Source organism: Globicephala melas, chromosome 1 (genome assembly GCF_963455315.2).
Source record: "Globicephala melas chromosome 1, mGloMel1.2, whole genome shotgun sequence".
In the NCBI taxonomy this organism is placed as follows: Eukaryota; Metazoa; Chordata; class Mammalia; order Artiodactyla; family Delphinidae; genus Globicephala; species Globicephala melas.
In genome coordinates, this window is record NC_083314.1 from 153,145,687 (window position 1) to 153,168,456 (window position 22,770).

Below are 22,770 nucleotides of genomic sequence, written 5' to 3' on the forward strand. Positions count from 1 at the left end.
GGTACGCAGGCCTCTCACTGCTGTGGCCTCTCCAGTTGCGGAGCAGAGGCTCCAGATGTGCAGGCTCAGCGGCCATGGCTCACGGGCCCAGCCGCTCTGCGGCATGTGGGATCTTCCCGGACCAGGGCACGAACCCGCGTCCCCTGCATCGGCAGGCGGACTCTCAACCACTGGGCCACCAGGGAAGCCCCTTATGTGAGTTTTGATAGTTTTTATCTTTCAGGGAATTGGCCCATTTCATCTAGATTATTAAATTTGTGGGCATAGAGTTGCTCATATTCCTTTATTATCCTTTTAATGTCCATGGGATCAGATGCCCCCTTTTTCACTTCTGATATTAGAAATTTGTGTCCTCTTTTTTCTCAGTTAGCCTAGCTAGAGGCTTATCAACTTTATTCATCTTTTCAAAGAACCAGCTTTCGGTTTTGATCATTTTCTCTATTGATATCCTGTTTTCAGCTTCATTGATTTCTGCTCTAATTTTTATTATTTCTTTTCTTCTGCTTACTTTTGATTTAGTTTTCTCTTCTTTTTCTAAACTTCCAAAGGTAGAGCTTAGATTATTGAGTTTAGAGTTTCCCTCTTTTCTAATATATGTTATTCAGTGCCATCAAAGCACTTCTTTTGCTACATCCCACAAATTTTGATAAGTTGTGTTTTTCATTTAGTTCAAAACATTTAAAAATTTCTCTTGATATCTCTTCTTTGGCCTGTGTGTTGTTTAGAAGTTTTGTGTTATTTAAAGTTTATTTAATACTTTAAATTCCATGTATTTTGGGATTATCTAGCCATTTTTCTGTTGCTAATTTCTAGTTTAATTCCACTGTGGTCTGAGAGCACTCACTCTATGATTTCTATTCTACTCCTGAGTGCTCCAAGCCGTGCCAGCTTGGGAGAAGGGCTATTGTGAGTGAAATGAAATGGTTCCTCTTATCTGTTTCAGTGTAGCTGTTCTTGGCTTTTAGTTTGCCTGGGTACTGTGAGTTTCTTCACTGGTTTCTGGAATTCTCATAAAGGCTTTTTGGACTGTCTATTATTGTTACGTCAATGTCTCTGTTGGGGAAGGGAGTCTGAGCTTCTTATTTTACCATCTTGCTGTCATCACTCCTCTTAGTCAGATTAATTTTTGTAAAGAGTACACCTGGAAGCTGAGCACCTTTACATTGATTCCCTGTAAGCTAAATATGCTCACATACCTCTTGGAAAGTTTTTGTGAACCCCCAGGGGTATGCATACCCAGTTTGAAGACAACTTTTCCAGAGGGTCCAGATTAGTATTCCTCTGGCTTCCCTTGGGGTTGTGTTTTCTAACTCTGCTCCTGTTGTGCTGACAGGGTACCAGCTCCCTATTCAGGTTCTCTTCCATCCCCTACCTGGGGCATCTGGGTCAAGGGAACTGTCTGGCAGGCCTTGAGTGATGAGTGATGGGCAGCCGTCCTGGGCCCATATGTAACAGCAGCAGGGTTACCATTTGACCAGGAGGGCAGGCTATTCCCTGTTCACCCTTAAGAAGTTCTCCATGTTTACCTCAGACCCACATACACTGAGAAATGAGTATCATGGTGGGCTGCCTTCTATCACTAGCCTCTCCCTCCAGGAAGGTAGGAGGGAAAAGGAATGAGCTGTTCTCTCATAGAGCCTGAATGGCTCCTTCTCTAGCTCTACTCCTGTTTTCCCCCACTTCCTATGCAAGCCTTGGCTTCTGAATGACCACAGTCAGGTTTTCAGAATGGGTGCAGTTTGATAAAGATGTCCTTCCTCTGAACAGCCAAAGTAAAAAGTGTGATCAACTCTATTTCACAAAGTCTCAAGCTCAGGTACCCTGCACACCCCTGCTCTGGAACTAAGCAGTACCCTTTCCATGTCTGTAGACATGCTGTCTCTGGGACAATGCTCCATTCCTTTGGGTGTCTGGAAGCATGGTCTCTGCTTTGTCTCAATTTGCCCCATATGTCTGTGGTTTTGTGGGTATCTTGTGGCTAGGTTCTTCACACTCTGAAGTGGTGGTTTTAACCCTGAGCCAGGACCTGGGCCTACTCTGGGAGCCTTTTGACCTGCCTACTCCCCAGGCCCCAGGCCTTGGGTATAAGTAACTTGATGGGGGTGCTCAATAAATGGAAACTAAAAACCTTAAACCCAATCAACATTACACTTGATAACCCCAACCCTCTCCAGGACTCAACCCATTACCAAGGGCTATATGGTGGCCCATTGTAACATGGATCTGGGCCGAAACCAAATCACAGTAACCAACACCTTCCATCTGTCTCTTCCTCTAGGCTGGTTGCTCCTTGAAGGCCACTGGAACACTGTCCCCAACAGGAATCAGCCTAACACAAAGAAGTTATCAATAAGTGTCTGGTGAATTTGACTTACCTTCCTTATACTACATAGCTACCACCCACAATACCATAAAAACACTTTCCCATCTTCCTTATTTCTCTTCTGAGGTAACAAACCCAGGCTCCTGTAATCTGGGTTTCATTCATTTACATAAATGCCTGAACAGCTTTTATTTTGGTCACTGATGGAAGGAAAGACAGATATCCCTGCTCTCAAAATGCAATAATGGGCAGAATAAAGGATACACAGTTAAGTTATAATGTTGTATCGTGATTCCTGGCCAAAAGGAAGAGACTTTGTCAGCAGTACATGTGAATGATATAGTGAGGTACTTAAGTAAGAGAAAAGTTTGCCCACTGTAATGGACATCTGTTTTTTCTGACTGTCATCCAATCACCCTTCTCCAGGACTGCTCCCTCCCTACTCTCAGCCCACGTGTTTGTGGTGGATTTGACTCCACCTCCAACTCTAGGGGTCAACCTGAGACGCCAGGCATGGCCATTTAAAACATCACATTTTCTCGGTCACAGTAATTAGTTCCAGAATAGACCCATGAGCTAATCAGAGTCAGTGAGATGCAATGATTTCTTTGTGGGAACACTGGGAGAGAGGCAGCCACATTTTCCAGCTGTCCTTGAGCCCAGAGGGATAGCACCAGTCATCTTGCGCCACAAGAAAGCCTGTGTCTGAATGGACTCAACACAGACTGATGGACAGAGAGAAGCAGGGTTTGAGTCTGTAGCAACCCTGCCTGAAGCCAGAATTTTCTGTCACATGAGCCAGTAAAGTCTCTTTCCTTGAGCTGAAATTGACCGCTTAGCTGTGAAGTCAACCTATAATGCATATGAGCAGACATTGCTTAAGTCACTTCAAAATAGTTTACTTAATTATTCCAAAGTCATTTGACTTTTCAGGAGGTTGATCCATCAGGGAAACCACATGCACACTGGTTAAGAGCACAGGCTTTAAAGCCACACACGCATGGAGTTGATTCCTGTTTTCTTAACCTTTCTGAGCTTCCATTTCTTCATCAGTTAAATGCAGATAATAATAGTGTTGATGTGATTTTTTTTTCATGTCTGAGGGTAGATTTTGTGAGCACAAAAGACTACAGCATTTTAAGTTCTAAATTAATATTAAATTTTTTCATCTACAAACTCAAAACCTTGGCTTTATTTAAAACTTAAAAGTTCAACTTACAAATATATTATTCTATTTATAAATTGATTATATTTATATAAAAATAATGATTAGGCTTAAGGAGATCTTTTATTATTGTTCGGATAACTCAGGCAGAACAATTAAACTCTGTTAAACAATTCCATTTTGGGGGGCTTCCCTGGTGGCGCAGTGGTTGAGAGTCCGCCTGCCGATGCAGGGGATGCGGGTTTGTGCCCCCTGTCTGGGAGGATCCCGCATGCCGCGGAGCAGCTGGGCCTGTGAGCCATGGCCACTGGGCCTGCGCATCTGGAGACTGTGCTCTGAGGCGGAAGAGGCCACAACAGTGAGAGGCCCGGGTATCACAAAAAAAAAAAAAAAAAAAAAAAAAAAAAATTTAAAATTTATAAAATGTAATTTCATTAAACATTGTAAACTGAATATAAATTTCATGTATTCTCTTTTCATTTTACACCCATCATATGCCTGCTCAATCAAGTTTCATCTCTGGTGAGCAAATTCTTCCCAAGTACTTAACAAAAATTTGTTACATATGTATAAATAACATATAGATCAGGATTTCTCTGGTGGCGCAGTGGTTAAGAATCCTCCTGCCAGGGCTTCCCTGGTGGCGCAGTGGTTGGGAGTCCGCCTGCCGATGCAGGGGACACGGGTTCGTGCCCCGGTCCGGGAGGATCCCACATGCCGCTGAGCAGCTGGGCCCGTGGGCCATGGCCGCTGGGCCTGCGCGTCCGGAGCCTGTGCTCCACAGCGGGAGAGGCCACAACAGTGAGAGGCCTGCATACCACAAAAAAAAAAAGAATCCTCCTGCCAATGCAGGAAACACAGGTTCAAGCCCTGGTCCGGGAAGATCCCACATGCTACAGAGCAACTAAGCCCATGTGCCACAACTACTGAGCCTGCGCTCTAGAGCCCACAAGCCACAACTACTGAGCCCGTGTGCTGCAGCTACTGAAGCCCATGTGCCTAGAGCCTATGTTCCACAACAAGAAAAGCCACGGCAATGAGAAGCCCGCACATCGCAACGAAGAGTAACCCCCACTTGCTGCAACTAGAGAAAGCCTGCATGCAGGAACGAAGACCCAAAGCAGCCACAAGTAAATAAATAAATAAATTTTAAAATAAATAAATAACATATAGATCTAGTAGATCTAGTATTCTAATATTATTTACATGGGAATTCCCTGGTGGTCCAGTGGTTAGGACTCTGTGCTCTCATCACCAAGGGCCTGGGTTCAATCCCTGGTTGGGGAGCTAAGATCCCACAAGCTGCACGTCATGGCCAAAAAAAAAATTTTTTTTTAAATAATATTGTTATTGGGCTTCCCTGGTGGTGCAGTGGTTGAGAGTCCGCCTGCCGATGCAAGGGATGTGGGTTCGTGCCCCGGTCCGGAACGATCCCACATGCCGTGGAGCGGCTGGGCCCATGAGCCATGGCCGCTGAGCCTGCGCGTCCGGAGCCTGTGCTCCACAACGGGAGAGGCCACAACAGTGAGAGGCCCGCGTACCGCAAAATAAATAAATAAATAAAAAAGAATATTATTATTTACAAACAATTAAATTTCCTTACATTTCGTAGGTCTAATCTACCAAACTAGGCTAATCTCTTAGATTCTTCAATATGCCATATTATTTCAAAATTACATTTTAAGTACCAAACACATACACACAATTATTTTAAACACAAAAGTATTTTATGTGATAGGTTTGATTTATTTATCATTTCTATATTTATTTATTTATTTGGCTGTGCTGGGTCTTACTTGTGGCATGTGGGATCTTTAGTTGCGGCATGCGAACTCTTAGCTGCAGCATGTGGGATCTAGTTCCCTGACCAGGGATTAAACCTGGGCCCCCTGCATTGGGAGCATGGAGTCTTAGCCATTGGACCACCAGGGAAGTCCCCATTTCTATATTTAATTCTAAGCCTTTTCAGACTTGAAAAGCCACTTACGCACTGAGAAAGAAGTTCTACCATCTCCAGGGATTTCAGATTACTGGGTCAACAATTCACAATCATGATAGAGTTAACATCTAGGGAGGCCACATTGAGGTAACCAGCTTAACAGTTCCTGGCTGTGGTATAGTTACCTTCTTAGGAAGGCTGAGATTGACACCTTAAACAAGTCAAGGCTATTGGGTTGACAATTTATTAGCACAATAAGTCATTATCAGTCAGAGATTTGACACCTGAGCTTTGCAGGGTTCAGGATGACTCTATCTGAGCCGCATGTGGATACACTGAGACCTTTTTACAGTCTCCACCACAATGTGGGACTTCTAGTCCCTATCCTTCTCCTGGGTTCAAATTACACCCTTCTGTAATTCATCTGCTCAGAGTGTGCAACCTCACCCAGCTTGCAAGAAAGGAAACTTACACCACAATTTGAATTCTTGAGTTCTCTTAAGACATTTTAGTGCAATTGTTCTTTAAAAACTACCAAGGCCTTTCCACCCTTCTTCCAAGATTCAGATGTAATTGGTCTGGCTGCAGGCTGGGCATCAGGATTTTTCAAAGCTCTCCAAGTGATTCCAGTATGTAGCCAATATCGAGAACCACTGTTACGCCTTCTCCTCTAGCTCTAAAGACATACTAATTTTATTGCATTGGCTCTTGACTACCTCTCATACCTCTCTTTGTCGCAAGTTGTGTTCATGACAGTAAAGTTATAATATAGAAGAGTGATTAAAACTTAAGGGCCTAGAATTTTAGACTGCTTTGGTTGGTCTTGAGCGAATTTCTTACCTTCTCTGTGCCTTACTGTCACTATCTGTAAGATGGGGATAATAGTTATACCTATCTCCTAGGGTTGTTTTAAAGTAGGATTAAGTGGCATTTATACATGTAATGCTTACTGAACAGCTCCTGCAATATATTAAGTACTCAATACACATTAGCTATTCTTATTATGATTATTTTTATGCAAATGATCATATAATCTGCAAATAAATCTCTTCCTTTCCAATACTTAGAGTTACTCTTTCATTTTCTGGTCTTATTGTGTTGGTCAGGACCTCCAATATCACACTGAACATTAGTGGTGATAGAAGTACCCTGCATCCTAATCGTCTACTTCATTACCACTATTAAAGGAAATGCTTCTAAGGTTCATAAGCGTACTTGTACTTTAATGTATGAGGTTTGATGGAGGTTTTGCTACAGATGCTCCTTTTCATATTAAGGAAATTCTTTTCTCACTTTTTAAGAGGCACTGAATTTTATTGTGTGCTTTCCTTGCACTGAGGGCAACAATCATATAGTTTTCCTCCTTTAAGCTATTAAGGTGAATTTCACTTGTTGAAAGGACAGCATTGATCAATGGGGGCGAATTGAGAAGGGGAGTTTATTATATAACAGGTGGGAAAAGCATCAAGGTTAACTACCAAGAAATAAATTCACTAATAAGTAAATTCAGGAGAAGTTATTCAGATGAGTCAGACCTCATGAAGAGAGAGGAGAAAAACAAAAAGTATGGAATGTTTCCATTTTTGTGACCACAAAAGTGAGGGTTTCAAGAACACAGTGGGTGATTAACCAAGTAAGATTAAAGTTTCTGTAATTTTGCACTGCATATCATTTCTCCCTTGCTGCCCTTGCCTTTTGCCAACTGTAGTAATGCATTTTTTTTTTAGTTTTTTCTTTTTTCTTTTTCCCCCAACTTTTTATTTTGAAAAATAATCCCCAGAAAAGGTGAACTTATGGTATAATGAATTAATAGCTTATCCATTACCTAGATTCACCAGTTGTTAACGTTTGGCCACATTTTATTTATCTGGGTATCCATCTATGTACTTTTTTCTCTTTTTGCTGAACCATTTGAAATTTCCAGACATGAAGATGCTTTATGCCTGAACACTTCAGCACGTAGTTCTTTAACAAGAACATTCTCCTAAATATCTGCAATACCATTATTACATCCAAGGAATTTAACATTAATATATTTAATATACAATAACATGGTAAAATTTCATCAATTATCGCCAATTTCCTTTATAATTTTTTTCTTATTTGACCTACCATCCAGTTAAGGATCCCACAGTGCATTTGGTTGTCAAGCCTTTTTAGTATCCTTTTATCTTTATCTTTAATCTAGAACAGTACACATACACATGCATGTATGCAATGCACACACACATAGGTGGTCTTTCATGACTCTACTGGTTTTGAAGAGTCCAGGGAAGTTGTCTTTTAGAATGTCCCACAATCTGGATTTGGTCACCTTCCCCTCAACAATTAGATTCAGGTGAATCATTTTTGGCAAAAATACTATATGTGTGATGATGTGTACTTCCCATCACATCACATCAAGAGGCACATAATGTCAGTTTGCCTTGTTACTGGTGATGGTAAATTTGATAATTTGTTTCAGGTGGTATCCATCAGAATTCTACTCTAAAGTTACCTTTTCCTCTTTATAGTTAATCAGTTAACCTATGGAATGATACTTTGAAACCATGTAAATTTCCTGTTCTGCAGCAATCTTTCACCCAATAGTTTTAGTATATACATTGATGATCCTTACCTGAATCTATTCATTACATGATGGTTGTAAAATTGTGATCTTCTAAGGCAATAATACCACCTGCAAATGAAATAAGTGGAAGTTAGAGATGTTAACTCTACCTTGGGGGAAGATCTGGGGAGGCACCTACAAGGGATTTATGCAGAAGACAAAGACATGATGTCCTGAAAGAAAAACATTATCCTGAGCCTTTACACCCAGGAGAGCTTCTGGGTTCTGGATCCATAAGACAGGTGTTTTCCCTGTCAACTTCAACCTAGTTAAAGTTAATAAATCATGCAGCTGCACATCTGTTTTATCCGTATGTTGAAATCATTAGCCTTGCTGTATGAACGAACCCCAGACATTCATTCCCTGGTCCTCCATATAATTTGTCCTGGTTCACAGTAACTGTAGCGGCTTACTGCTTGGATTGTCCTCCTTGCCTGTGCTATTTATTGCCTACAAATACGTAGTGGGACTAGGTTAGGAAGCCAAAAGCAACGACAGTTTTTAATTTTCAAGAATCCTTACATTCCTAGAATAAGCTGTACTCTGGTTGTATGTAATACATTATTTTTAAATTTACTACTAAGTTTAAATTTTAATATTTTATTTAGAATTTTCGCTGCATGTTCACAAATGAGGTTGTCCATTCTACTGCCCTTAAGTGGTCTTGGTATCAGTATTATATTAACCTCTTAAAAATGAGTTGGGGCTTCCCTGGTGGCACAGTGGTTGAGAGTCCGCCTGCCGATGCAGGGGATGCGGGTTCGTGCCCCGGTCTGGGAAGATCCCACATGCCGCGGAGCGGCTAGGCCCGTGAGCCATGGCCGCTGAGCCTGCGCGTCCGGAGCCTGTGCTCCGCAACGGGAGAGGCCACAACAGTGAGAGGCCCGCGTACCGCAAAAAAAAAAAACAAAAACCAAAAAACAAAAATGAGTTGGATAATTTCTCCCCTTTGGAATAACATGTATAAGATAAGAATTATCTGTTCCTTTGAAAGTTTAGTAAAGATTCACCCGTAAAACAGTCTGGCTTTAGGGCTTTTAATGAAAAGAATAGGTAAATAAGTTGTGGCATTTCCCCCCGTACAACAGTATTCATACAATAGAGTGGTGAAAATCAAATGCAGCTTCATGCAATAACATAGATAAATCTCAAAATGATGAAGCCATCATTTTTGTTATATTTGTTTGTTTGTATGTTTTGCTATTATAGGCAATGCAGCTATAAACATTCTTCTACATGTCTCTTGCTGCCCATGTGCAAGAGTTTCTCTAGGAAGTATACCTCATAGTAGAATTCCTAGCTTGTAGAGTGTATGCATTGTTCAACTTATTAAGGTAACGACATACTATTTTCCTAGGGAACTTTTCCAGTTTACACCAATATCAGCAACACGTGAAAGTTCCCTTTAGTCCATATTCTAGCTAACATTCACTATTATCTAACTTTTGCATTTGGTGGCTGTGTAATTGGATTTTATTATGATTTCAACTTTCATTTCCCTGATTTCAGATGAACTGGAAAATTTTTTCAAATGTTTATGGATTATTTATGCTTTCTCCTAAGTGAAAATACCATTCATTTCTTTGTCCATTTTGCTAGTTGAATTGTCTTTTCTTATTGATGTATCGAAGTAACTTATATAGCCTAGATATTAAATCTTACTCGGTTTTATGTGTTGCAATTATTCTCTCAGTTTGTAGCTTATCTTTTCACTCTCTTTATGTGAATCAAAAATCCTTAATATAAATGTAGTCAAGTTTATTGATTTTCTTCCTTTTGGTGTGCTCTTTTTTGAACATTAAGAAATATTTTCCTATCTTGCAGTCACAAAGACAATTTCCATACTGTCTTCTCTAATAATTTTCTATTCATATTAAAGTCTTTAATACTCTAGGGGTTGACTTTTATGTATATTGTAAGATAGGGATCCAATTTTATTTTCTCCCTAATATATAATCAATTGTCCAAACACCATTTATTTTAGAAAGTCTGGGGTTTGTTTATTTTCTTTTTAATTTTTTTTTGAAATAATTTTAGATTCAGGGGTAGTTGCAAAGATGGTGCAGAGGCCCTGTATACCCTTCACCCAATTTCCCTCAGTGGTTATTGAGTTAGAAAAACCCAGTCTTCCTCCTGTGTTTCTCCTTTACTTTCACACCACTACCACACTCACACTTCCGACACCAGATGTGTGCGTGTGGCGGGGGGATAGGTTCCTCACAAGCAATTCTCCGCAACACCAGCTGGTTGTCCTACAGCTTAACTCCATTATGACACAATCAACCTGGAGACGCATCAAATCCCACAGGTTAAGGGCTCATTCCCATGAGTCCTCCCCCCACACACACATGCTTTAGAGGCCAATGGCAAATAGTAGGACCCCATGATTAGCCACAACTTCTGTCCAACTTAGCTACAAATCGGAGGCTCCCATGACTTCCTCCCCCTTGGATTCCGTTATTTGCTAGAACAGCTCACAGAACTCAGGGAAACACTGACTTAACGTTTACCAGTTTATTAAAAGATATGATAAGGGACACACATGAGTAGCCAGATGAACAGATAGATACATAGGGCGAGGTCTGGGAGGGTCCCAAGCACAGGAGCTTCTGACCCTGTGGAGTTGGGTTGCATCACCCTCCCTGAAGGTGGATGTGTTCACCAAGCTGGAAGCTCCACGAACCCCTTCTGTTGAGATTTTTATGGAGGCTTCCTCATGCAGGCATGATCAATTATTAACTCTATTTTCAGCCTCTGTGGCAGGGGAGGGGGGGGTGCGGGGGTGGGGGGCCGGATCCCAAGCTTCTTATTATGGCTTGGTCTTTCTGGTGACCAGCCCCCATCTAAGAGCCATCCGGGAGTCCACCCAGAGTCATTTCATTAGAACAAAAGACCCTCCTATCACACAGGAAGTTCCAAGGGATTTAGCACCCTGTATCAGGGATGGGGTCAAAGACCAAATATTGGAACAAACGATGCTCCTAGTGCTCTTATCACTTAGGAAATCACAAGGGTTTTAGGAGCTCTGGGCCAGGAACCAGGGGCAGAGACCAATATATATATTTCCTATTATCTCACAGTTATATCTTACATAATTATGATATACTGTCAAAACCAGGAATATTAACATTGATACTATGTATGTTTTATTTATCACATGTACCTATTTGTATAACCACCACCACAATCAAGATACAAAACTACCACAAAGATCTCCCTTGTTCTACTGTTTATAGTTACACACACACAACCTGTCCTCAACGGTGTTTTTATTCTCTTAACAGTGTCTTCCAAAGGTCAGAAGTTTTGAGTTGAAAAGGAAAACAAACAACCCAATAAAAAATGGGCAGATATTCAAACAGACACTTCACCAAAGATGATATATGGGTGATGGACAAATAAGCTCATAAAAAGGTTTTCAATGTTATTAGTCGCTGTGGAAATGAAAATCAAAACCACCATTGTACACTTTTGTAAAACAGTTTGGCAGTTTCTTTACAAGGTAAATATACAGCTACTATCTGATCCAGCCATTCCTAGGTATTTACCCAAGAGAAATGAAAGCATACGTCCACACAAAGACTTCTACAGGAATGTTCATAGTAGCTTTATTGGTAATAGCCAAAAACTGGAAACAATCAGAATGTCCATCCATGGGTGAATGGATAAATACATAAATGTACAGCTATATGACAGAATACAACTCAATAAGTATGGATGAACTATTTATGAACCCTACAGCATGCATGAATCTCAAAATAATTGTGCTGATTGAAAGACAAACAAGAGTACATACTGTATGATTCCATGTATATAAAATTGCAGAAAATGCAAGTGATCTACAATGACCACAGCAGATCCAGTGGTCACGTGGAACCAAGCAGAGGGTGAAGATGAGAGGGGGGATCACAAAGGACATGAAGAAATTTGGGGGATATTGGATGTGTTCATTATCTTGATTGTGGTGATGGCTCTACAGGTGCATATGTGTGCCAAAACTTAACAAATTGTAGACTTTAAATATGTGTAGTTCATTGTGTGCTCATTTTACCTCAATAAAGCTGTCAGAAACAAGCAGCCCAGTAAAGATTTATTTCTTACTCATGCTCCATGTGCATCATGAATTGCTAGTAGTATTTTCATTATCCTCACTCTAGGACCCAGGCTGATGGAGAAGGTACCATCTGGACAGTCCTGATTGCCATGGTGGAGGAAAACAAGGGCATGTGGCAAAGCACGTGCTAATTCTTAGAGCTTCCACCCAGAAGCAACAAGGCCACACCTAACTTTTGAGGCTTTACTAGGTTCTCATAGCATCAGGATCATTATATGTTTCTGATGAATTATAATTCATCATTATGTGGTCCTTTTTGACCCTAATAATACTTTTTCCCTTATAGTCTGTGATTTCTCATATTAATGTAGCTACACACTGGCTTACTTTTGGTAAGTAATTGCCTGGGATATCTTTTTAAATTACTTTCGATCTTTCTGTATCCGTACATCTTATTTATTTATTTTTTATTGTGGTAAGACCATTTAACATGAGATTTACCCTCTTAAATTTTAAGCTTACAAATGGTATTGTTACCATAGGCACTGTGTTGTACAGGTACTATGTTGTACTGTTGTTACTAAGGCACTATATTTGTCTTTAGAACTTGTTCATCTCGCATGATTGAAACTTTATACCCATTGAACAATACCTCCCATTTCCTTTGCACCTAGTAACCACCATTCTACTCTCCGTTTCTATGAGCTTGACTATTTTAGATAAACGGAATCATGCAGTATTTGTCCTACTGTGACTGGCTTATTTCATCTAGCATAATGTCCTCAAGGTTCATCCATATTATTGCACATGGCAGAATTTTCTTCTTTTTTAAGGCTGATCAGTATTTCACTGTATTATATACTGCATTTTCTTTATCTAGGCTACATTAATGGACATTTAAGTGGTTTCTGCATCTTGGCTATTGTGAAAAATGCTGCAGTGAACATAGGAATGTAGATATCTCTTTGAGATCTTTCTTTCAATTATTTTAGATATATGCCCAGAAATGGGAGTGCTAGATCATATGATAGTTCAATTTTTAATTTTTTGAGGAATCTCTCTACTATTTTCCAGAGTGGCTGTACCATTTTTATATTCCCACCAACAGTGTACAGGAGTTCCAATTTCTCCACATTCTCACTTTTTATTTTTATAAATTATTTTATTTATTTATTTTTGACTGCGTTGAGTCTTCGTTGCTGCATGTGGGCTTTCTCTAGTTTTGGCGAGCAGGCGCTGCTCTTCATTGCGGTGCATGGGCTTCTCATTGTGGTGGCTTCTCTCGTTGTGAAGCACGGGCTCTAGGTGCACAGGCTTCAGTAGTTGCACCATGCGGGCTCAGTAGTTGTGGCTTGTGGGCTCTAGAGCGTAGGCTCAGTAGTTGTGGCACAAGGGCTTAGTTGCGCCATGGCATGTGGGACCTTCCCAGACCAGGGCTTGAACCTGTGTGCCCTGCATTGGCAGGTGGATTCTTAACCACTCTGACACCAGGGAAGCCCCTCATTTTCTTTTTTTTATAGTGGCCATTCTAACAGGTGTGAGCTAACATCTCACTGTGGTTTTGATTTGCATTTCCCTGATGATTTGTGCTGTTGAGCACCTTTTCATATACCTGTTGGCCATTTGTATGTCTTCTTTGTAGAAATGTCTATTCAAGTCCATACCCATTTTTTAATTGAGATTTTGGTATTTTGCCACTGGGGCTGTAGGGCTTCCTTATATATTGTGGATATTAACCCCTTATCAGGTATAATGTTTGCAATATTTTCTCCCATTCTGTAGGCTACATTTTCATTTTGTTGATTGTGTCCCTTTGCTGTTCAGAAGCTTTTTAGTTTGATGTGGTCATAGTTGTCTATTTTTGCTTTTGTTGCCTGTGATTTTGGTGTCATATCCAAGAAATTACCAAGACCAGTGCCAAGAGGCTTTTCCTCTATGTTTTATTTTAGGAATTTTACAGTTTTGGGTCTTATATTTAAGTCTTTAATCCATAAGGGTTCAATTTCATTATTCTGTATGTGGATACCCAGTTTTCCAAAACAATTTGTTGAGGAAACTATCCTTCCCCATTGTGTATTCTTAGCTCTCTCTTTTTAATATTATTACTTAAGTAGTTAATTTACAATGTTGTTAGTTGCAGATGTACAGCAAAGTGATTCATACATATATTCATATCATATATATTTTTTCAGATTTTTCCCATTATAGGTTATTACAAGATATTGTACATAGTTTCCTGTGCTATACAGTAGGTCCTTGTTGTTTATCTATTTTATATATAGTAGTATATAACTGTTAATCTCAAACTCCCAATTCATCCCTCCCTCCTCCACTCTGCCCGCTTTGGTAACCATAAATTTGTTTTCTATGTCTGTGAGTCTATTTCTGTTTTGTAAATAAGTTCATTTGTATCATTCTTTTAGATTCCAGATATAAGTGATATCACATGATATTTGTCTTTGTCTGACTTACTTCACTTGGTATGATAATCTCTAGGTCCACCTATATTGCTGCAATGGCCTTATTTCATTCTTTTTATGGCTGAGTAATATTCCAGTGAATATATACCACATCTTCTCTATCCATTCATCTGTTAATGGCCATTCAGGTTGCTCCCGTGTCTTGGCTATTATAAACAGTACTGCTATGAGCATTGGCGTGCATGTATCTCTTCGAATTGGAGTTTTTGTCTTTTCCAGATATATGCCCAGGAGTGGGATTGCCAGATCATATGATATCTTTATTTTTAGTTTTTTGAAGAACCTCCATACTATTTTCCATAGTGGCTGCACCAATTTACATTCCCACCAACAGTGTAGAAGGGTTCCCTTTTCTCCACACCCTCTCCAGCAGTTATTATTTGTAGCCTTTTTGATGATGGCCATTCTGACTGGTGTGAGGTGATACCTCATTGTAGCTTTGATTTGCATTTCTCTAATAATTAGCAATGTTGAGCATCTTTTCATGTGCCCATTGGCCATCTGTATGTCTTCTTTGGAGAAACGTCTGTTTAGGTCTTCTGCCCATTTATTTATTTATTTATTTATTTTTGCGGTATGCGGGCCTCTCACTGTTGTGGCCTCTCTCGTTGCAGAGCACAGGCTCCGGACGCACAGGCTCAGCAGCCACGGCTCACGGGCCCAGCTGCTCCGCAGCATGTGGGATCTTCCTGGACCGGGGCACGAACCCGTGTCCCCTGCATCAGCAGGTGGACTCTCAACCACTGCACCACCAGGGAAGCCCCACATTTATTTTTTAAATTTTTATTTATGTATTTAGTTTTGGCTGTGTTGGGTCTTCGTTGCTGCACACAGGCTTTCTCTAGTTGCAGTGAGCGGGGGCTACTCTTCGTTGCGGTGCGCAGGCTTCTCATTGTGGTGGCTTCTCTTGTTGTGGAGCACAGGCTCTAGGCACGCAGGCTTCAGTAGTTGTGGCACACAGGTTCAGCAGTTGTGGCTTGTGGGCTCTAGAGCGCAGGCTCAGTAGCTGTGGCACACAAGCTTAGTTGCTCCATGGCATGTGGGATCTTCCCGGACCAGGGCTCAAACCCACGTCCCCTGCACTGGCAGGCAGATTCTTAACCACTGTGGCATGTGGATTCTTAACCACTGCACCACCAGGGAAGTCCCTTCTGCCCACTTTTTGATTGAATTGTTTGGTTTTTTGATATTGAGCTATATAATCTGTCTGTATATTTTGGAAATTGATCCCTTGTCAATTGCAAATACTTTCTCCCATCTGAGCGTTGTCTTTTCATTTTGTTTATAGTCTCCTTTGCTGTGCAAAACCTATTCAGTTTAATAAGGTCCCATTTGTTTATTTTTGCTTTTATTTCCATTACTCTAGGAGACAGATTCAAAAAAATATTGCTGTGGTTTATGTCAAAGAGTGTTCTACTTATGTTTTCCTCTAGGAGTTTTATAGTATCCCATCTTATATTTATGTCTTTCATCCATTTTTAGTTTATTTTTGTATATGGTGTTAGAGCATGTTCTAATTTCATTCTTTTAATGTAGCTGTCCAGTTTTCCCAGCACCACTTACTGAAGAGACTGTCTTTTCTCGAATGGATATTCTTGCTTCCTTTGTCATAGGTTAATTGACCATAAGTGTGTGGGTTTATTTCTGGGCTTTCTATCCTGTTCCATTGATCTATATGTCTATTTTTGTGCCAGTACCATACTGTTTTGATTACTGTTGTTTTGTAATAGGGGAGAAGTCAGGGAGAGTGATTCCTCCAGCTTTGTTCTTCTTTCTCAAGATTGTTTTGGCTATTTGGAGTCTTTCATGTTTCCATACAAATTTTAAATTATTTGTTCTAGTTATGTGAAAAATGCCATTGGTAATTTGATAGGATTGCATTGAATCCATAGATTGCCTTGGGTAGTATGGTCATTTTAACAATATTGTTTCTTCCAATCCAAGAACACAGTATATCTTTCCATCTGTTTGTGTTGTCTTCAATTTCTTTCATCAGTGTCTTATAGTTTTTGGAGTACAGGTCTTTTGACCACTTAGGTAGGTTTATTCCTGGGTATTTTATTCTTTTCGATACAGTGGTAAATGGATTTGTTTCCTTAATTTGTTTCCTTAATTTCTCTTTCTGATATTTCATTGTTAGTGTATAGAAATGCAGATTTCTGTATGTTAATTTTGTATCTGACAACTTTACTGAATTCACTGATGAGTTCTAGTATTTTTCTGATGGCATCTTTAGGATTTTCTTTTCTTTCCTTTTTTTTAAATTGAAGTACAGTTGATTTACAATGTTGTGCCAATCTCTGCTGCACAGCAAAGTGACTCAGTTATACACATAGAGACGTGCTTTTTATATATTATTTTCCATTATGGTTTATCACAGGATATTGAATATAGTTCCCTGTGCTATACATTAGGACCTTGTTGTTTATCCATTCTAAATGTAATAGTTTGCATGTACCAACCCTAAACTCCCAGTCCATCCCTCTCCCTCCCTCCCTCCCCCTTGGTAACCACAAGTCTGTTCTCTGTCTATTTCTGTTTTGTACGTAGGTTCATTTGTGCCATATTTTAGATTCCACATGTAAGTGGTATCATATGGTATTTGTCCTTCTCTTTCTGACTTACTTCACTTAGTATGATAATCTCTAGTTGCATTTAGGATTTTCTATGTATAGTATCATGTCATCTGCAAAGAGCGATAATTTTACTTCTTTTCCAATTTGGATTCCTTTTATTTTCACCTCTGATTGCCGTGGCTAAGACTTCCAAAACTGTCAAATAAAATTGTTGAGAGTGGGCATCCTTGTCTTGTTTCTGATCTTAGAGGGAATGCTTTTGGCTTCTCACCATTGAGTATGATGTTGGCTGTGGGTATTATTGGCTCTCTTGTCAAAGATCAGGTGACTGTATGTGTGTGGGTTTATTTCTAGGCTCTTTATTATGTTCCATTGTTCCATGTGTCTGTCTTTATACCAATACCTTACTATTTGATTACTGTAGCTTTATAATGTATTTTGAAATCAGAAAGTGTGATGCCTCCAGCTTTGTTTTTCTTTCTCAAGATTGCTTTGGCTTTTGGGGATCTTTTGTGGTTCCATGTGAATTTTAGGATTTTTTTTTCATTTCTATTTAAAATGTCAGGATTTTGATGGGGAAAGCACTGAATCTGTGTATAACTTTGGGTAGTATAGACATCTTTAAAATATTGTCTTCCCCAATATGAACATGGGATGTCTTTCATTTATCAATATTTGCATCTAGTTTCTTTCTGTGATGTTTTGTTTTTTTCAGTGTATAAGTCTTTTGCCTCCTTGGTCAAACTTATTCCTAAGTATTTCATTCTTTTTGATGCTGTTGTAAATGGGATTGTTTTCTTAATTTTCTTTTCAGTTAGTTCATTATTCTAGAAATGCAACTGGTTTTTGTATGCTGATTTTTTAATTCTGCAGCTGTACTGAATTTATTACTTCTAACAGTTTTTTCGTGGTCTTCAGAGTTTTCTACATATAAGATCAGTTCATTTGTAAACAGAGATAAATTTACTTCTTCCTTTCTAATGGATGCCTTTTATCTATATCTATCTGTCTTTCTATCTATTGATCTATCTATCTATCCAGTTTCTCTGGCTAGGACTTCAAGTATATGTTGGATAAAAGTGTTCAGAGTGGGCATCCTTGCCTTGTTCCTAATCTTAGAGGAAAAGCTTTAGTTTTTCATCACTGAGTGTGATGTTCCCTGTGGGCTTTTCATATATGGCCTTTAATATGTTAAGGTACATTCCTTCTATACCTGGTTTGTTGAGTGTTTTTAACATGATAGGATGTAGAATTTTGTCATATGCTTTTTCTGCATCGAGATGTTCATGTGATTCTTGTCCTTTGTCTATTAGTGGTATATACATTTATTGATTTTCATATATTCAACCATCATGTATCCTGGGGATAAATCCCACTTGGTCATGATGTATAATACTTTTGATATGATGTTGAATTCAGTTTCCTAGTATGTTGTTGAGTATTTTTGCATCAAATTCATGAGGGATATTGGACTATAGTTTTCTTGTAGTGCCTGTCTGGCTTTGGGATCAGGGTAAGGCTGGCCTCATAAAATGAGTTTGGATGTGTTCCTCCCTCTTCAAGTTTTTGAAGAATTTGAGAAAGATTGGTGTTAATTTTTCTTTAAATATTTGGTAGAATTCTCCTTTGAAGCCATCTGGTCTTGGACCTTTTGTTGTTGGGAGCATTTTGATTACAGATTTAATCTCCTTAGTAGTTATTGGTCTGTTCAGATTTTCTGTTTCTTCATGATTCATTCTTGGTACATTGTATGTTTCCAAGAATTTATCCATTTCTTTTAGGTTATGCAATTTGTTGGCATATAATTGTTTACAAAAGTCTCATATGAGTCTTCTTATTTCTGTGGCAGAAGTTGCAGTGTCTCCTCTTTCGTTTCTGATTTTTGTTATCTGTGTCCTCTCTTTTTTTCTTACTTAGTGTAGCTAAGGTTTTGTAAATTTTGTTGCTCTTTTCAAAAACCAACTCTTAGGGACTTCCCCTAAGTGGCACAGTGGTTGAGACTCCATGCTCCCAATGCAGGGGACCAGAGTTCGATCCCTGGTCAGGGAACTAGATCCCACATGCATGCCACAACTAAGAGTTCGCATGCCACAACTAAGAGGCCTGTGTGCTGCAACTAAGGAGCCAGCAAGCTGCAACTAAGTAGCACGCGAGCTGCAACTAAGAAGCCAGTGAGCCACAACTAAGGAGCCCACGTGCTGCAACTAAGGAGCTCATCTGCCACAACTAAGACCCAGCACAACTAAATAAATAAATATTTTAAAAAACTCTTAGTTTTGTTGATTTTTTTCTATTGTTTTCTAATCTCTATTTCATTTATTTCTGCTCTAATCTTTATTAGTTCCTTCCTTCTGATAAGTTTGGGTTTAGTTTGGGGTTTTTTTTTTTTAGTTCCTTAGAGTATAAATTTAGGTTGCTGATTTGAGCTCTTTCTTCTTGTTTAGTATACACATGTTCTGCTATAAACTTCCCTCTTAGTACTGCTTTTCTTCATCCCATGAATTTTGGTATGTTGTGTTTTCATTTTGTCTCAAGATATTTTCTAATTTCCCTTATGATTTCTTACTTGACCCATTTGTTGCTCAAGAGTGGTTTGTTTAATTTCCACATATTTGTGAATTTTCCAATTTTCCTTCTGTTACTGATTTCTAGTTGTATTTTATTGTAATCTGAAAAGATACTTGGTATGATTGTTTTGTGGCCTAACATGGTCTATGCTGGAGAATGTTCCATGTGTACTTGAGAAGAATGTGTATTCTGCTGATGTTGAATAGATAGAACATGATAGAATATTCTGTTTATACCTGTTAGGTCTGTTTGGTTTATTGTGTTGATCAGGTCTTCTACTTTCTTATTGATCTATCCATTATCAAAAGTGGGGTATTGAAATATCCTACTATTATTGTGTTACTCTCTATTTCTCTCCTCAGATCTGGCAATGTTTAGTTCATATATTTCAGGGCTCTAATGTTAACTGTGTGTATATTTATAATTGTTATATCTTCCTGGTGAATGGACACTTTTATCATTATATAATGTCCTTCTTTGTCTCTTGTGACAGTTTTTAACTAAAGTCTATTCTGTCTGATATAATATGGCCACTTCTACTCTCATTGGGTTTCTATTTGCATGGAATATTTTCCCTTCTTTTCACTTTCAGCCTATGTGTATCTTTAGACATAAGATGAATCTCTTGTAGACAGCAAACAATGAGTACAGGGTTTTTTTTTTTTTTTTAATCCATCCAGCCACTCCATGTCGTTTGATTAGGGATTTGATCCATTTACATTTATTTATTTATTTACTTGGCTGCATTGGGTCTTCATTGCTGTGCATGGGCTTTCTCTAGTTGTGACAAGCAGGGGGTCTACTCTTTGTTGCAGTGCATGGGCTTCTCATTGCGGTGGCTTCTCTTGTTGTGAAGCACGGGCTTTAGGCGTGCGGGCTTCAGTAGTCGCAGCACGTAGGCTCAGTAGTTGTGGCTCATGGGCTCTAGTGCACAGGCTCAGTACTTGTTGCACATGGGCTGAGTTGCTCCACAGCATGTGGGATCTTCCCAGACCAGGGCTCGAACCCGTGTCCCCTGCATTGGCAGGTGGATTCTTAACCACTGCACAACCAGAGAAGTCCCTCCATTTACACTTAAAGTAATTACTAAAAGGAAAGGACTTACTATTGCCATTTTGTTCATTGTTTTCTGCCTGTCTTGTGACTATTTTGTCCTCTTTTACTCTCTTTCTGCCTTTCTTGTGTGTTGCTGACTTTTTGCATTGACATTCTTTGATTCCTTTCTCATTTTCTTTTGTGTATCTTCCATAGGTATTTTTTTTGTGTGTGGTTACCATGGGGCTTACACAAAACATCTTATAATAATCTGTTTTAAGCTGATAACAATTTAACTTTAATAGTATATATAAACTCTTTTGAGATTGGATCAAGATGGTGGAGTAGAAGGACATGTGCTCACTCCCTCTTTCAAGAGCACCGGAATCACAACTAACTTCTGAACAGTCATCAACAGGAAGACACTGGAACTCACCAAAAAAGATACCCCACATCCAAAGACAAAGGAGAAGCCACAGTGGAATGGTAGGAGGGGCGCAATCACAATAAAATCAAATCCCATAACTGCTGGGTGGGTGATTCACAAACTGGAGAATAATTATACCACCAAAGTCCACCCACTGGAGTGAAGGTTCTGAGCCCCATATCAGGCTTCCCAACCCAGGGGTCTGGCAACGAGAGGAGGAATTACCAGAGAATCAGACTTTGAAGGCTAGCAGAATTTGACTGTAGGACTTCGACAGGACTGAGAGAAACAGAGACTCCACTCTTAGAGGGCACACACAAAGTAGTGTGCACATCAGGACCCAGGGGGAAGGAGCAGTGACCCCGTAGGAGACTGAATCAGACCTACCTGCTAGTGTTGGAGGGTCTCCTGCAGAGGCAGGGGGTGGCTGTGGCTCACCGCGGGGACAAGGATACTGGCAGCAGAAGTTCTGGGAAGTACTCCTTGGCAGGAGCCCTCCCAGAGTCCGCCATTAGCCCCACCAAACAGCCTGTAGCCTCCAGTGCTGGGTTGCCTCAGGCCAAACAACCAACAGGGAGGGAACTCAGCCCCACCCATCAGCAGACAAGTGGATTAAAGTTTTACTGAGCTCTGCCCACCAGAGCAACACCCAGCTCTACCCACCACCAGTCCCTCCCATCAGGAAGCTTGCACAAGCCGCTTAGATAATTTCATCCACCAGAGGGCAGATAGCAGAAGCAAGAAGAACTACAGTCCTACAGCCTGTGGAACGAAAAACACATTCACAGAAATACAGACAAAATGAAAAGGCAGAGGACTTTGTACCAGATGAAGGAACAAGATAAAACCACAGAAAAACAACTAAATGAAGTGGAGATAGGCAACCTTCCACAAAAAGGATTCAGAATAATGATACTGAAGATGATCCAAGACCTCAGAAAAAGAATGGAAGCAAAGATCGAGAAGATGCAAGAAATGTTTAACAAAGACCTAGAAAAATTAAAGAACAAACAGAGATGAACAATACAATAACTGAAATTAAAAATACACTAGAAGGGATCAACAGGAGAATAACTGAGGCAGAAGAATGGATAAATGACCTGGAAGACAGATGGTGGAAATCACTGCCATGGAACAGAATAAAGAAAAAAGAATGAAAAGAAATGAAGACAGCCTAAGAGACCTCTGGGACAACATTAAACACACCAACATTCGCATTATAGGGGTCCCAGAAGGAGAAGAGAGAGAGAAAGGACCCGAGAAAATATTTGAAGAGATTATAGTTGAAAACTTCACTAACATGGGAAAGGAAATAGCCACCCAAGTCCAGGAAGCACAGAGAGTCCCAGGCAGGATAAACACAAGGAGAAACATGCCGAGACACATAGTAATCAAATTGACAAAAATTAAAGACAAAGAAAAATTATTAAAAGAAACAAGGGAAAAATGACAAATAACATACAAGGGAACTCCCATAAGGTTAACAGCTGATTTCTCAGGAGAAACTCTACAAGCCAGAAGGGAGTGGCACAATATATTTAAAGTGATGAAAGGGAAGAACCTACAACCAAGATTACTCTACCTGGTAAGGATCT

General features: G+C 39.7%; 1 protein-coding gene and 1 long non-coding RNA gene across 12 annotated transcripts in view; one reads left to right on the plus strand and one right to left on the minus strand.

The window, feature by feature from the left end:
- ZNF691 (zinc finger protein 691) overlaps positions 1-22,770 on the minus strand; it is an 83,022-nt gene that overhangs the window by 39,499 nt on the left and 20,753 nt on the right. For 7 of the 11 annotated variants that reach the window (XR_011377411.1, XR_011377410.1, XR_011377409.1 and 4 more), the window contains exon 2: positions 8,045-8,104. Coding sequence is in view for 5 of the 11 variants with exons in the window: in XM_060306756.2 (XP_060162739.1) it covers positions 8,058-8,104 (47 nt within the window). In the remaining 6 variants the exon portion in view is untranslated. The other 4 variants (XR_009565587.2, XM_060306742.2, XM_060306749.2 and 1 more) reach the window with 4 other exon arrangements.
- The window catches only part of LOC132597995 (uncharacterized), a 43,440-nt gene that overhangs the window by 2,284 nt on the left and 18,386 nt on the right, over positions 1-22,770 (plus strand). The window lies entirely within an intron of this gene.